Source organism: Trichosurus vulpecula, chromosome 5 (genome assembly GCF_011100635.1).
Source record: "Trichosurus vulpecula isolate mTriVul1 chromosome 5, mTriVul1.pri, whole genome shotgun sequence".
Classification (NCBI taxonomy): domain Eukaryota; kingdom Metazoa; phylum Chordata; class Mammalia; order Diprotodontia; family Phalangeridae; genus Trichosurus; species Trichosurus vulpecula.
This window is the reverse complement of record NC_050577.1, coordinates 277,272,120-277,287,436: the sequence shown is the minus strand read 5'-3', so window position 1 is coordinate 277,287,436 and position 15,317 is coordinate 277,272,120. Positions and strand designations below refer to the sequence as shown.

The following is a 15,317-nucleotide window of genomic DNA, read 5'->3' as shown; positions in this document are numbered from 1 at the left end:
GAAAACTCTAAGGAGCCAAATTCTAGAATTATCAGGTCAAGGAGAAAATACTGCAAGCAGCCAGAAAGAACCAATTCAAAAATCAAAAAGCCAGAGTCAGGATTACACAGAACTTAGCAGCTTCTACATTAAAGGATTGAAGGACTTGGAAACCTAGACTTACATGAATTGATGCTACATGAACAGAACCAGAAGAACATTGTCTATAGGCAACAGCAACATTGTGCAAAGATCAACTATGACTGACTTTGTTCTCATCAGCAATACAATGATACAAGACAATTCCAAGACTCACAATAGAAAACGCTATCCACATCCAGAGAAGGAATTATGGAGTCTGAATGCAGATCAAAGCATATTATTTTCACTGTTTTTTTGTGATTTTTCTCTTTTGTTCTGTTTCTTCTTTCACAACATGACTAAGATGGAAATATGTTTACATGATTGCACTTGTATAACATATCAGATTGCTTGCTGTCTTGGGGGGATGGGAAGGAGGGAGGAAGAGAAAATGTGAAATTCAAAATCTTATAGAAAATGAATGCTGGGGCAGCTAGGTGGCACAGTAGATAGAGTACTGGCCCTGGGGTCAGGAGGATCTGGGTTCAAATATGACTCAGACACGTGATACTTACTAGCTATGTGACCAGGGGAAGTCACTTAACTCCGACTACCTTGCCACCCTCAAGAAAAAGAAAACTCAATCTTCAAATACGAGACTCAAGACAAGCATAAAAAGGTAAACAGGAAAGAAAAAACAAAACATGTTACTCACTAAAGTTAAACTGTTTACACCCCTACAGAGGAAGGTGATACTTGTAACTCTTGAGAATTGTATCTATTAGGGCAGTTAGAAGGAGTATGCATAGACAGAGGGTGTGGGTATAAGTTCACTTTGATGTCACAATACAAAAAAAATTAAAGGGTGAAAAAAAGGATTGTACTGGGAGAAGAGTAAAGGGGGAGGCAAAATACGATAAATTACATGATGTAAAGAGGTACAAAAGATGTTACAGTAGAGGGAAAGAAAGGAGGGGGTGAGCATTATTTGATCTCTACTCTCATCAGATTTGCCTCAAAGAGGGAATGACATATACTCAATTGGGTATAGAAAGTTATCTTACCCTATATGGAAGTGAAGGGGAAAGGGGGAAAGAAAAGGGAGTAGGGGACACTGATAGAATGGAAGGCAGACTGATGGAGGTAGGAGTCAAAAGAAAAACGCTGGTGAGGAGAGGGTGAAAGGAGAGAGAAATGTATAAACAGGGGGAAAATAGGATGGAGGGAAATAAAGTTAGTAATCATAACTGTGAATGTGAAAGGCATGAACTCTCTCATAAAACAGAAGTGGATAGCAGAGTGGATTAAAAACCAGATTCCTACAATATGTAGTTTACAAGAAACACATTTGAAGCAGAGGGATATACACAGAGAAAAGGTAAAAGGATAGAGCAGAATATATTATGCTTCAGATGAAGTGAAAAAAAAGTAGGGGTAGCAAATCCTGATCTAAGATGAAGCAAAAGCAAAAAAATAGATCTGATTAAAAGAGAAAAGAAAGGAAACTATATCTTGCTAAAAGGTACATAGACAATGAAATAATATCATTACTAAACATAAATGCACCAAATGGTATAGCATGTAAATTCTTAGAGAAGTTAAGTGAATCACAGGAAGAAATAGACTGCAAAACTATGCTAGTGGGGAACCTCAACCTGCGCCTCTACAAGATAAATCTAACCACAAAATAAGCAAGAAAGAAGTTAAGGAGGTGAATAGAATTTTAGAAAAGTTAGATATGGTATGGTAGGTCTCTGGAGAAAACTGAATGGGGATAGAAAAGAATATATCTTTTTTTAGTGGTACATAGCACCTACACAAAAACTGACCACATATTAAGGCATAAAAATGTCATAAACAAATTCAGAAAGGCAGAAATATTAAATGTATCCTTTTTAGATCATGATGCAATGAAAATCATGTGTAATAAGGGGAAAGGAAAGATATACTAAAAATAATGGGAAACTACATATTCTAATCCTAAAGAATGAGTGCGTCAAACAACAAATCATAGAAACAATCAATAATTTGATCAAAGAGAAAGACAATAATGAGAAAACATAACAAAATTTATGGGATATAGCGGTTCTCTGGGGAAATTTTATATCTCTGAATGCTTACATAAATACGATAGAAAAAGAACAGATTAACAAATTGGCATGCAACTAAAAAGGCTAGAAAAACAAATGAAAAACCCAATTAAACACCAAATCAGAAATTCTGAAAATCAAAGGAGAGATTAATAAAAATTGAAAGTAAGAAAACTATTGAACAAAACTAAGAGCTGGTTTTATGGAAAAAATGAACCCACCTGATGAAATAGATAAACCTTTGGTTAATTTGATTTTTAAAAAAAGAAGAAAGAAATTACAGTGAATTCACCACCAGTGAAGAGGAAATTAAAGAAACAATTAGGAGCTATTTTGCTCAACTGCATGCCAATAAATCTGACAATCTAAGTGAAATGGATGAATACTTACAAAAACATAAATTCCCCAGATTAACAGAGGAGAAAATAAAATACTTAAATAGATCCATTTTAAAAAAGAAACTGAACAAGTCATCAATGAACTCCCTAAGAAAAAAATCTCCAGGACTAGATGGATTTACAAGTGAATCCTACCAAACATTTAAAGAACAATTAATTCCAATATTACATAAACTATTTGGAAAAATAAGCAAAGGAGTCCTACCAAATTCCTTTTATGACACAAACATGGTGACGATACCTAAACCAAGAAGAGCCAACACAAAGAAAGAAAACTATAGACCAATTTCCCCAATGAATATTGATGCAAAAATTTTAAATAAAATATTAGCAAAGAAATTACGTCAATTTATCATGAGGATAATACACTATAACCAGGTGGGATTTATACCAGGAATGCAAGGCCGGTTCAATAGTAGGAAAACTATCACCATAATTGACCATATCAATAACAAAACTAAGAGAAATCATATGATTATCTCAATAGATGCAGAAAAAACTTTTGATAAAATATAGTACCCATTCCTATTAAACACTAGAGAGCATAGGACTAAATGGAGTTTACCCTAAGATGATAAACCATCAGCAAGCATTATACGTAATGGGGATAAGCTAAAAGCTTTCCCAACAAGATCAGGGTTTTGTAAAACAAGGATGCCCATTATTACCATCCTTATTTAATATGGTACTAGAAATGTTAACTATAGCAATAAGAGAAGAAAAAGAAATTGGAGGAATTAGAATAGGCAACAAATTAGAAGGAATTAGAATAGGAAACAAAACTATCACTCCATGCAGGTGATATGATGTTATACTTAGAGAATCCTAGAGAATCAGCTAAAAAACTGCTTGAAACAATTAACAACATTAGCAAAGTTTCAGGCTATAAAATAAAGCCACATAAATCATCAGCATTTCTACATATTACCAAAAAAGCCCAGCAGCAAGAGATAGAAAGAAATTCCATTTAAAATAACAGTAGACAATGTAAACTATTTGGGAGTCTACCTGACAAGATAAACCCACGCATTATATGAACACAATTACAAAACACTTTTCAAACAAATGACGTCAGATCTAAACAATTGCTCAAGGGTAGGATGAGCTAATAATAAAAAAGGCAATTCTACCTAAATTAATTTACTTATTTCGTGCCATACCAAACTACCCAAAATTATTTTAGAGAGCTGGAAAAAACAATAACAAATTTCATCTGCAAGAACAAAAAGTCAAGAATATCAAGGAAATTAACTGAAAAAAATGCAAAGGCATACCAGATCTTAAATTGTATTATAAAGCAGTAATCATCCAAACTATCTGGTACTGGCTAAGAAATATAGTGGTGGATCAATGAAGAGGTTAGGTACACAAGACACAGGAGTAAATGACTATAGTAATCTATTATTTGATAAACATAAAGACTCCAGTTTCTGGGAAGAGAACTCACCAATACACAAAAACTGCTGGGAATAATGGAAAACAGTATGACAGAAACTAGGCATAGTCCAACCTCTCACACCGTATACCAAAGCAAGGTCAAAATGGGCACATGATTTAGATCAGGGCTGTGCAACCTTAGGTTTTTATTGAAACAATAGACAATATAGTTTGATTTGCCATTTTAGTGAGAGCTCTGAGGTAGCTCAGTTTTGTTTACTAAAACATTTATGTAAATTTCATGCTTGTTGGCCAGCCACATAAATCAGGAAGCACTTTGGACAGTCCTGATTTAGATATAAAGGGTGACGCCATAAGCAAATTAGGAGAGCAAAGAATAGTTTACCTGTCAGAGCTATGAAAAAAGGAAGAATTTATGACCAAACAAGAGAGAAAAGCATTATGAAATTCAAAATGGATAATTTTGATTATGTTAAATTTAAAAGGCTTTGCACAAACAAAGCCAATGCAACCAAGATTAGAAGGAAAGCAGAAAGCTGGAAACAATTTTTACAGCCAGTGATTCTGATAAAAGGCATTTCTCAAATACATAGAGAACTAAGTCAAATGCAAATTCAAACAACTCTGAGGTACCACCTCACACCTATCAGACTGGCTAATATTCCCTATCAATTGGGGAAAGGCTGAACGAATTGTGGTATATGAATGCAATGGAATACTATTGTGCTATAAGAAATAACGAGCAGGCAGATTTGAGAAAAACCTGGAAAGATTTACATGAACTGAAGCAGAGTGAGGTGGGCAGAACCAGGAGAATAACATAATTAAGTATTCCATTTCACTTAAATTGTTCAATTGGTTGGCATACAATTGGGCAAAATAACTCCAAATAACTTGATTTCATCTTCATTAAAGGTAAATTCACCCTTTTCATTATTGACACTAGTAATTTGGTTTTCTTTTTTAAATCATACTAATGATTTACCTATTTTATTGAGTTTTTTTCATAAAACCAACTTTTACATTCAATATTAATTTCACCTTTAATTTTAAGGATTTCCAACTTGTGTTTGTTTACATTGGGATTTTTAGTTTTTTATAATAGGTTTTTTTCAGTTGCATACCCAACTTATTGGTCTGTTCTTTGTCTGATATGAGCATTTAGAGATAAAAATTTTCCCAATTACTGCTTTTGCTACATCTCATAGGTTTTGGCTTGCTGTCTCAGTCATTTTCTTTAATAAAAGTTGTTTAGTCTCCAACTAATTTTTAATGTTTCCATGGTTATGAATTTTTTTTATTGCATTCTGATCTGAGAAGGATGCACTTAGTATTTTTGCTTTACTCCATTCAACTAAGGTTTTAATGCCATAATACATGGTGAATTTTTGTAAAGGTACCATGAACGGCTAAGAAAAAGGCATATTCCTTTCTATTTCTATTCCATTGAATTCTCTCTAGATACCTATCACATCTAGCTAAAATACTATTAATTTCCTTGAACTCTTATTTTTTTTTGGTTATATTATAGTTCTGAGTGAGAAAGGCTGAAGCCCCCCACCAGTATAGTTTTGCTATCTATTTATACTTTTAATTCTTCTAGCTATTCCTTTAAAAATATGGATACTATACTATTTGGGCATATAGGTTTAATATCAATTACTTCATTATCTATGGTACCTTTTATTATGTGTATTTTCCCTGTTCAACTTCAACTTTGTCTCAGACCATGATTGTTACCCACGTTTTTTTTTTTTACATCAGCCAAAGCATAGTAAATTCTACTCCAGTCCTCTATTTTTACTCTCTGTGTAATGTGTTTGTTGAAAACAACATTGTTGGTTTTGGTTTTTAATCCATTCTGCTATCTGCTTCCATTTTATGGGTGATGTACTCACCCATAAATACTCACAGCCAAAGTTATTACTAGCTTCATATTTCCCTCCATCCTATTTTCCCATTTGTCCTTCTCTCCCTCTCTTCTTACCCTATCCTTCCTCAAATATCTAATTTACTTGTAACCACTGCCTTCTTAATCCAAATCCCTTCTAAGAATGCCACCCTTATCCTATTTCTTGATCTGTACACCCTTCTGAGTCTCTCCCTTATTCTATCCCCTTCCCCCCTATTTTTTTTGTAAGTTAATACTTTTAAACCCTTCTAGATTTAAGTTATCCTCCCTTTAACCCAGTCCTGAAGTGATAAGGTTTTAGCAAGCACCACCAACCCTCCACCCCCTCCTGCTTCCACTGTACCGGTTCTTCCATTCATGCCTCATTTGAATAATTGCTCCATTTTCTATCTACCCAATTTTTTTAGGATCATCCCATCATACTTAACTCCACCTCCAAGCTATCTATATATGTTCTCTTAAGCTACCTAAATAATGGTAGTTAAGAGTTACAAATAACATTTTCCCAAGTAAACAGCTTGACCTTATTAAATCCTTTATGATTGGTCTTTAATGTTTGCCTTCTTATGTTTCTCTTGATTCTTGTAAGGTCAAATTTTTTGTTCATTTCTGCTTTCCTTCAAAACATACCTGAAGGTCCTTTATTTCATTACATATAGTTTTTTTTCCCTGCATGATTACACTCAGTTTTGCTGGTTAAATTATTCTTGGTATCAAACTCAGCTCTTTTGCTCTTTGGAATATAATGTTTCATGCCCTTCAGTCTTTTAATACAGAAGCTAGTAAATCTTGTGTTACCCTTACTGGAGCTCTACAATATTAAAATCGTTTCCCCCCATCCCCAGTTGCTTGTAGTATTTTCTCCTTGACCTGGGAGCTTTGAAAATTAAGCTATGATGTTCCTGTGAGTTTTCATCTTGGGATCTCTTTCAGGTGGTAATCATTGGATTTTTAAAATTTCTATTTCACCCTCTCATTCTAAAACTTCAGGGCAATTTTACTTAATAATTTCTTTATAATGTCCAGACTTTTTTTAACCACAACTTTGAAGTAGTCCAACAATTCTCTTATTGTCTCTCTTTGATCTGTTCTCCAGGTCAGTTGTTTTTCTGAGATGTTTCGCATTCTATTTTTTCCATTCTTTTGATTTTGTTTTACTATTTCTTGGCATCTTGTGACAGCATTGGCTTCCCCTTGCCCAATTCTAATTTTTAAGAAGTTATTTCCTTTCATAAGTTTTTGGATCTTTTTCCAATTGGCTGACTTTCTTTTCATAATTTTTTTATTTCCTTGCATTACTCTTATTTTTTTTCTATTTTTTCCTCACCCTCTTATTTGATTTTTAATGTCCTTTTTAAGCTCTTCCAAAAACTCTTTTTGTGCTTGTGACCATTTGAAGTACAAGTAGCTATTTTAACCTCATTATCTTCTTCCAAGTTTGAAATCAGAGCTTCTCTACCACCTTAGTAGCTCTCTAGGCTTTGGTTCCTTCTCTTTTGCTTACTCTTTTTTTAAGAGGCGTATTTCTTTGCTGTTAACTTTGTGTTAGAGTTGGGCTCTAATCCTGAAGTGTCAGGGATAATATCTGAGGATTCAGAGTTTTTTTTTGCGATGTTTCTTTTCTGGGTTCTATCTGAGGGCTTGATCTCCAGTACTCCTCTCTCCAAGCCACAGCTGTTGCAGCAAACGCTCTTAATTCCCTGTGGTCCCTCCTGGGGCTTCAAGCTTCAGCTCACTGCTCTGCCTTGGAACCAAAAGCAGGGACACTGCAAGCGTCCATAGGCAGTGTGACTCCCACCCCGTCACTGGTGTGTGTTCCCTCCTCCTTACCCAAGCCAAAGCCTTAGGACCATGTTTAGTCTGCACACCTTGACCCCCCGGGCTCTGCTGCACCACTATCCAACTCCCTTCCAACCCCGACACTAATGATGAGGGAAAAGTTCCTGAAGCTGAGGCTGAGACACAGCTGCCCCCAGGTTTTGTTGTGTGTTGATTCTGCTATATCTGCACTTTCATCAAGCCAGACCATCATCCTAGGGGTCACATCTTTCCTAATGTCCTCTCAAGTTGTCTTTGGTGAATAACTGCTTCACACAGACTTAATTATTTAACTTTCAGACTTTATTTTAAATTGTTCGTGGGGGAATTTTGGAGAGCCAGATAATGTCCTGCCTTATTCCACCATCTTCCCAGAATCCTCTGTCCATGCATTTTTAAAAAAAATATAGGCTTGAACTAGGATGGTAGTAGTGGGAATGGAAAGGAAGATATGATTGCAAGTCAATTTCTTGTCCCTTCCCCCCCTCAGGTAGTGGGGCTTGAGGAAACAGGTTTGGCTTTGAAATAATAGCAAGCTGGAAATTTCCATGCAGATGGAAATGTCTCATAGGCGTCTGAAGATACTGAATTGATATTGCAGAGAAGGAATCTGGCTAAGAATTGGAGTTATCAGAACAGCAATGGTAACTGAAACCATTAAAAGATAAATTCTCTGAAAGGGAGAACATAAATAGGAAAAAAGAGGCCTTGGGGAAGCTCACTTGGAAAACAAAGACAATATTACCAAAGGAAGAAAGAAATTTAATGAAGATGATCACATGCCACAAAAGTTAAGCAAAAAGGAGATCTTTATTTATCTGCAAGGGCAGTTTCAGTAAAATGGGGGTGGGTGGGCGAAGGGGAGGTAGAAGACAAAGTGAAAAGGCTTAAGAAAGGACTGGGAGCAATGAAGGCAGCATGTACAGACCATTCCTAAAAATCTGGTAATGAATGTCAAGAGGAAAATAAGACAAAAGCTACAGAGCACAACAAGGCAAAGGAAAGGTTTTGTTTTTAAAAAGTATAGAAAATCTGCTATGTTCTTCACTCTGACGAGGAAATTCAAGGTTTACCTAAGGAAAAAAAAATTCACAAATGCCTATACAGTACTTGTAAAGGCTTAGCTAGGAAAAATTCCTACAACAAGTTCCAGAAATATTTATTCTCTTAAGGGAGGGAAAGTCCAAAAAGTTTAAGTTTTTCCAAAATAAAGCAATTAATCATAGGATGTTATATACAGCTCAAAAGGACTCCCTCATAACTTAGTCCAAAACCCTCATTTGATGGTAGAGGAAACTGAGACTCAGGGCAGTTAAGTGACCTGCCCAAACCAGTTCACAAAGGTGGTAGGCGAGCACCAGAGGCAGGATGTCCAAGTCCTCTGATTCGATACCCAAAACTCTTTATACTGTGCCACACTGCCTCCACTTTACCTTGAAACACCCTGGCCTGGGACAAATGATTCAGTATTTTTCAATTTGAAGTAGGAGAAAAGGTTCTTTTCCTCAAACTATGCATGTTTTCAGTACTATATAGTACAGGGGGAAAAGTTTAAGGCTGGGTTCCTTAAAAAGCTATTAACCTGTTCCCATCCCCTTCATCCAACAAAACCACCATTAGTTTTATACCATGAAGAGTTCTAAGAAAGAGACAAGGACTCACATATGGAAAAACATTTATGGCAGCATTTTTTGTTATAGCAAAGAATTAGAAATGAAGGTGTCCATAAATTAAGGGGTGGCTAAAAATATTATGATGGTACAAAAGAAATGGAAGTAATGAAAGGGACAGATTCAAAGAAACCTAGGGAGACTTCCATGGACTGATACAAAGTGAAGTGAGCAGAACCAGGAAAACAATTTATACAATGACCATAATGCTAGTAAGGAATAACAATAACAGCTCTCACTTAGGTAACACTCTAAGGTTTGAAGGTACTAAACAAAACTGATCTCATTTTATATTTACTTATGTGTATATATTTTTATTTATATACATATATATGTATTTATATTTAACAACCCTGGGAGGCAGGTGTTATTTTCCTCTACTTTATAGCTGAGGAAACTGAGGCAAAGGTTAAGTGACTTGCCCAAGGTCAATCGGCTGCTAAGTATCTAAGGCTGGATTTGAACCCAGGTCTTCCTTACTCCAAGTCTAGTACCCCTTCTTCCGTGCCACAGCTTTGAAGGACTAAGATTTTTGTTCAATGCAATGAACAATATAGGCTTCAGAAGACCAGTGATGAATCAGAATACTCAACAGAATGGACTACTAGAGGTACAGACATGTGCAGATATTTTGCTTGACTATGCTTGTTTAAAAGGGCTTTTTTTTTGTGGGGAGGGAGCTGTTTTAGATGGAAAACTGATAGTGATTGTTCCCAAAAAAAGAAAAAGTATGCATCTTTCTATTATCCTTCGGGTTGTCTATAATTTTAATTCTTCTAAAACCATTATTTATCATGAATCCAACTTATTAAACCAAAAAAATACTATTATGAAGTTGCATATTTTCTGAAATTTAGCTGTAACATCTGTCAAATTGTGTATTTTTATATATACAGTGAACATAATCATTTCATATTGCATTGTAGGCTTCAAATCATACAAGATACCCTGCACACTGAGATGGGACAGGACTTAAAGAACCCTGTGAATGACCAAAGCAGCTGTTGCCTCTTTAAAAAGCTTTAGGTTTTCCAATTTTAATACTTTCATTCTGATTAAGTCAAGGTGAAAACCCATACTAGGTGCTAATATAACATCTGCTTAAGTCCTTTTCAAAGTGGACACCTCAAATGTTCGAAACCAGAAAAATAATCCAGTTATGCATACAATGGTTCCCAACCCTGATTTTGCCACACCCATAGGCTTTTCTCCAGGTTACCTCGAAATTTAAGAACGTAAGTTCAGCTCCAAGGACCCAAGTTTGCCTAGCCCGGTATTCTGTCTGACAGTGGTATTAAATAATTACAACGATATGAATAATACTCATATTGTGTGGTGTATGTGTGTATGCGTGAATAACACCTCCTTTGATTCACCTTAAGAATCCTGCATGGTAGGGACTATTATTATCCCCACTTTGTAGAGGAGAAAACTGAGGTTTAGAGAGAGAGGCTAAGTGACTTGCTCAGGGTTAAAGAGCTATGACGTGTGCGAGGTAGGATTCCAACTCAGTTTTTCATTGCAGCCAACCAATTATATCCTCCCTGACATTAAATTAAAAAGGTTAGTGCTATATCCTAAACATCTTAGTCTTCTATAACTTGCTATGACTTTCCTGAATTTACTTGAACTCATTTCAAATCTATTCACATTCTTAAGAGGCAGTCTTGGGGTAGTGGATAGAGCTAGCCACAAGGTCAAGACGACTGGATTCAAGTTCTGCTTTTGATATACAACGGCTCTGTGACCTTGACACAGTCACTTAAACTCTCAATACTCTAGACAACTCCCTAAGAATATTTTAAGTCAAGGCTGTCCAAAGTGCAGCCAGCACTACATAAATGCTTTAGTAAACGATGAGCTACCACAAAGCTCTCACTAAAATGGCAAATCAAAATATATTGTCTATTGTTTTAATAAAATCCTAAGGTTGGACAGCCCTGTTTCAAATTGCAGAGAAGGTGCTGAGCTGCCAGATCAATGCAGGGGTTTCCTCACAAAAGTTCTTTATATCAATGAAATCATAGGTCCAGTCCCTATCTCCCTATCTCTCTCTACACTTTTAGTGCCTACCATCTCTAAGTTTCCCAAATTTACTAACTGTTGCGTAAAGCAGTCTTAAATTTACTTCTTTCAACCTTTAATGTGCTCTAGTAAAAATTAGTGTCTTTTGAACTGAAACTGCCTTGGAATTATCATTATGTACTCCTCTTCCAAATCATCTATAGGTTAAATAAATAAGATCAGGTACAGAAAGTACCAATTGTTTACACTTCTCCATCAAATGAGATGTTTGCAATGCACTTAGCAAGTGCCTGGCACACAACACAGTGAGTGCTTCTTAAAGTATCCCTCTAACCTTTGTAAAACCATACTTACATTCCGATGGAACTGTGTAAAAGACTGGACCATGTAGAATCGGTGCATGTACACAATGGCAGTGTTGATAGTCAGTTGGGAGCTAAATTTAAGTTAAGTACAAATGAAGACAGGCACAGACCAAAGTTCCCACAAACATAACAATCTTCTGCCTTTCTCAAAGACCATATAAAGTATAAAAATAATTCCTTCTGCATGAAAATATAATCTATCAATGCAATCACAGGTCCTGGGTACATATGAAAGAATAGTTTAAGATTATACAACGTGGTCCTGGGGGAAAAATAAAACACCAAAGAAAAATTGCTCTAAAGACCCACAAAAGCATAGCATCAAATGTGATATATTTACAGAATGCTGGGATATTAAAGCACTCCCGACTCTTTTTGCGCCATCTTAAGAGTCACCTCTCTGCCTCCTGTTTTCTCTCTTCTGAAATGAAGGGGTTGAACTCTGTGATCCCTAAGATTCTTCCAAGCTATAAACCCATGACCCTATGACTTAGAAGGTCAAGGAGATTTTCCTATTTCTATTGGAAAATTAAAAGCATTTCTTTTAATCTTCTATTACAGTTAATTGTAGTTATATTACATTGCACGCTTGAGGTCAGAAAGACCTTATACTTTTTCTTATCATTCAAAAAGTCTAGCACAATTCTGCGTATACCATACATACTAAGCACTCAAAAATTTGTTCAATAAAACAAATACGTAAAATAGCAGTAAGGTTTTTTATTCTTAAAAAGTCAGTCTTGGTTTTGTAACAACAGGTAAGCCACTTAGTCTCTCAGTGTCCCCAGCAACTCTAAGACATGTAAGTTGTAACTTGATAATGGGGGAAAATTCAACACCAAAGAAAAATTGCTCTAAGAATGAACAAGAGCACAACTCCCGGTGGGGAATACCTACAGACTGCCAGGAAGCCAAAGCATTTGAGAAAAAAGGCAAACAAGCTCTTCTAAGGCATTCAGTAGCCTATTTCTAGAAACTACTGTTGTTGTTTGTCTTTCATTCTTGAAGAGGATCATGACAGCAGGAAGGCGATGTCATAACTTGCAAGTGAATTAGATTTAAGGAGGGAGGGTGGTGCAAAGTCACCAACCTCACTTTCTCCTTCAGAGTCATCTGGGCCCAGGGGCAAGGTATAGATCAGGAAGACTGGAGATGGCTCAGGATGCAGTAACAGACCTTGGCCTTTTTTTCTTTAGAACTGTAGATTCCAGCCAAACAATCAAGAACCCCATACGCACAATGCAGAAAGAACTGTTGATTTTTGTCTGACACACAGATAATAATTGCTACTAGCAACTTCATTGCTCAATATGAGTAATATATACCACCATGCTTTAAACAACTTAGAACCCAGTCTTTTATATATACTAACATACAGATTCACAGTAGTACCGGAGTCACATCTTTCCCTTCTCTAATTTTCTATGGCCTTTACTTTGTGTATCCCATTCATTTGACCATTATGATATACTACCCTACAATGGGAGAAAAGTTTTCATATTGAGGTGTCTAATATGCTACACAGTAGGTTTTCTAGGAGCTTATAACTGTACTGTTTCTGCACCAACAAGGATATCTTGATCCAAAACAAAGGAATGCTCCCAATGATTATCAATTGTTAATCTAGGTACTAAAAAATTTCTGTATCTAGTCAAGCAGCAGTTATTGATGTATTCATTTTACCTCCTCCACTAAAATGACATCTTAGAGCAGAAAGACCTTAAAGTTACATAGTTCAACCTTATAACAGAAGCACAAATTCCTCTAATAAATGGCCAACTCCTTGAGAGCAGGCTCTTTGTTCTTTGTGTCCCTGCTGTCTTTCCCAAGTACCTGGGGCTGAATTCAGGTCTCCTTGACTCTAGGATCAGGTTCTTTATCCGCTTTAACAGAAAATAAAGATTTAATTTTTTTTTCATCCAGACCCCCTAGAAATCTATCCCAGGTTAAGAACTCCTACCTTAGATCATCCAATCCAAATTTGACTATCAGTAGACTGAAAGGAATTTAGTATAGGTAATATTGTTCTAATCCACACTCAGGGTCCTTATATAAGCTATAACATTAACAAGAATAAATAAAAATTTTTAAAGCCAAAAAATTTTCTAAAATTTTAGTCCAGAACTGGCCTTGAGTTCAAATGGGGATCAACACCAAGTCAGTTATACAGGAGTTTTGATAATTTCTACTAGTGGGAGGTGTAGGCACAGTGACAAAATTAGAGAAGGTTAATTCAGGTCATGCCAGTGTTTTTACAGTGAGGTCACTACCTAAAGCACTTGGGGCATAAATTCCACTCAACCCCTGTAAGCAATTCCTGTTTAACAATTCTACTTCACAACCCATCCGCGTCTCCCTTCTCCCTGCCTCACCCTTCGACACGTCTTCAACAAAAGGTAGAACGCAGCTGAAGGAAACCCCTTTCTCCTAACCCCCTTGGGGTAGAAGCAGGCCAATTTTCCAAGGCCGAGTGCGGGTAGGCCGCACAAAGCTTAAAAAAAATGTCAGGGAAAAGGCTAACACACAACCTGCACGCACTGAGCTGAAAAGACGAGACAGCCGGTGGCCGTGGAGCGGGAAATGACTTCACTTCACCTCCCCCCACGGAAACAGTGGCCTAATCCTCCCCGCGCCGGCATCCTGGGCCCGCTCAGAGGTCTCTGAAGCCCGAAAAGGAAAAGATGGTAGGACCCGTTCCCAGTCTCCTTATTCTTCATCCCCTGACCGAACCCAGAACCTGAGGCCCAGCGGAGCGATCCCGAGGCCTAGGCCGCGCCGCGGCCGTAAGGATACACGTTGAGACGCTGCCCCATGTCCTGAAGCAGATTGGCTGCTTGCTGCCGGCAATAGAGTTCTTTGTCCGGGTCGATGCCGGCGCGACGGGACGGGCTCTTTTCCAGTTGTTCCCGGGTGAAGTACCAGCGCTTAGCCGAAGCTCCCTCCATAGTGCTTCACCCAGGCGGCGGCGGCGGCGGCGGCAGCAGCGGCAAGCACGTCCCGGCGTCAACTGCGCACCGACGTACATCCGCTGGGAGCGCGCGGTGACGCACATCCGATTCCGTGGCCCCCGAGGGCCCCCGCAAGGAGTCAGGGGCGGAGCGAGAGGCGGGTACTCCCGCAGAGTGCCTCACTTTGACCTCGGACCAGGGCGGTAACCTCGAGCGGATTGGCTGGTTCCAGGGCGCAGATCCGGAGGAGGTCGTAGTTAGTGGTCAGTTTGTTAAGACATCCCGCCCCAAGTCCGAGTCTCCGAGCGAGAGAAGATCCGGGGAGGAGCGACGATTGTGGCGCGCTCGCGCCTAGCCTGGACTGGGACTGGGACTGGAACTGGGACTGGGACGGGGGTGGGGGAGAAGGGTGGAGTTTTTCCTTGCCGGGAATAAGGCGGATGTGGGAGGGAGGGAGCAAGCAAGCGTCAAGATTAGCTTGATGGTTGTTAATTATTTTTAGTGATTTTCCGCTACTGCGATTCCGAGGACTTGCGGACCTGGGAGGATGACACGTTGGGGGCCCGCCCTTTCTTGGGTGTTTTTGCACGAAGGTGCATAAAGGGACCTGGAAGCCCTATCTTTTAGTTGAGG

General features: G+C 37.9%; 1 protein-coding gene across 1 annotated transcript in view; it reads right to left on the bottom strand.

Annotated features, from left to right (window-relative positions):
- The window catches only part of CCNT1 (cyclin T1), a 35,015-nt gene extending 20,268 nt beyond the window's left edge, over positions 1-14,747 (bottom strand). Inside the window, exons 1-2 of the mRNA XM_036761129.1 lie at positions 14,530-14,747; positions 11,726-11,807 (exon numbers count right to left, since the gene is read on the bottom strand). Of these exons, the coding sequence (XP_036617024.1) occupies positions 11,726-11,807; positions 14,530-14,681 (234 nt within the window). The 5' untranslated portion in view covers positions 14,682-14,747. The remainder of the gene's footprint in view (positions 1-11,725; positions 11,808-14,529) is intronic.
- Between the last annotated feature and the right edge of the window lie 570 nt (positions 14,748-15,317).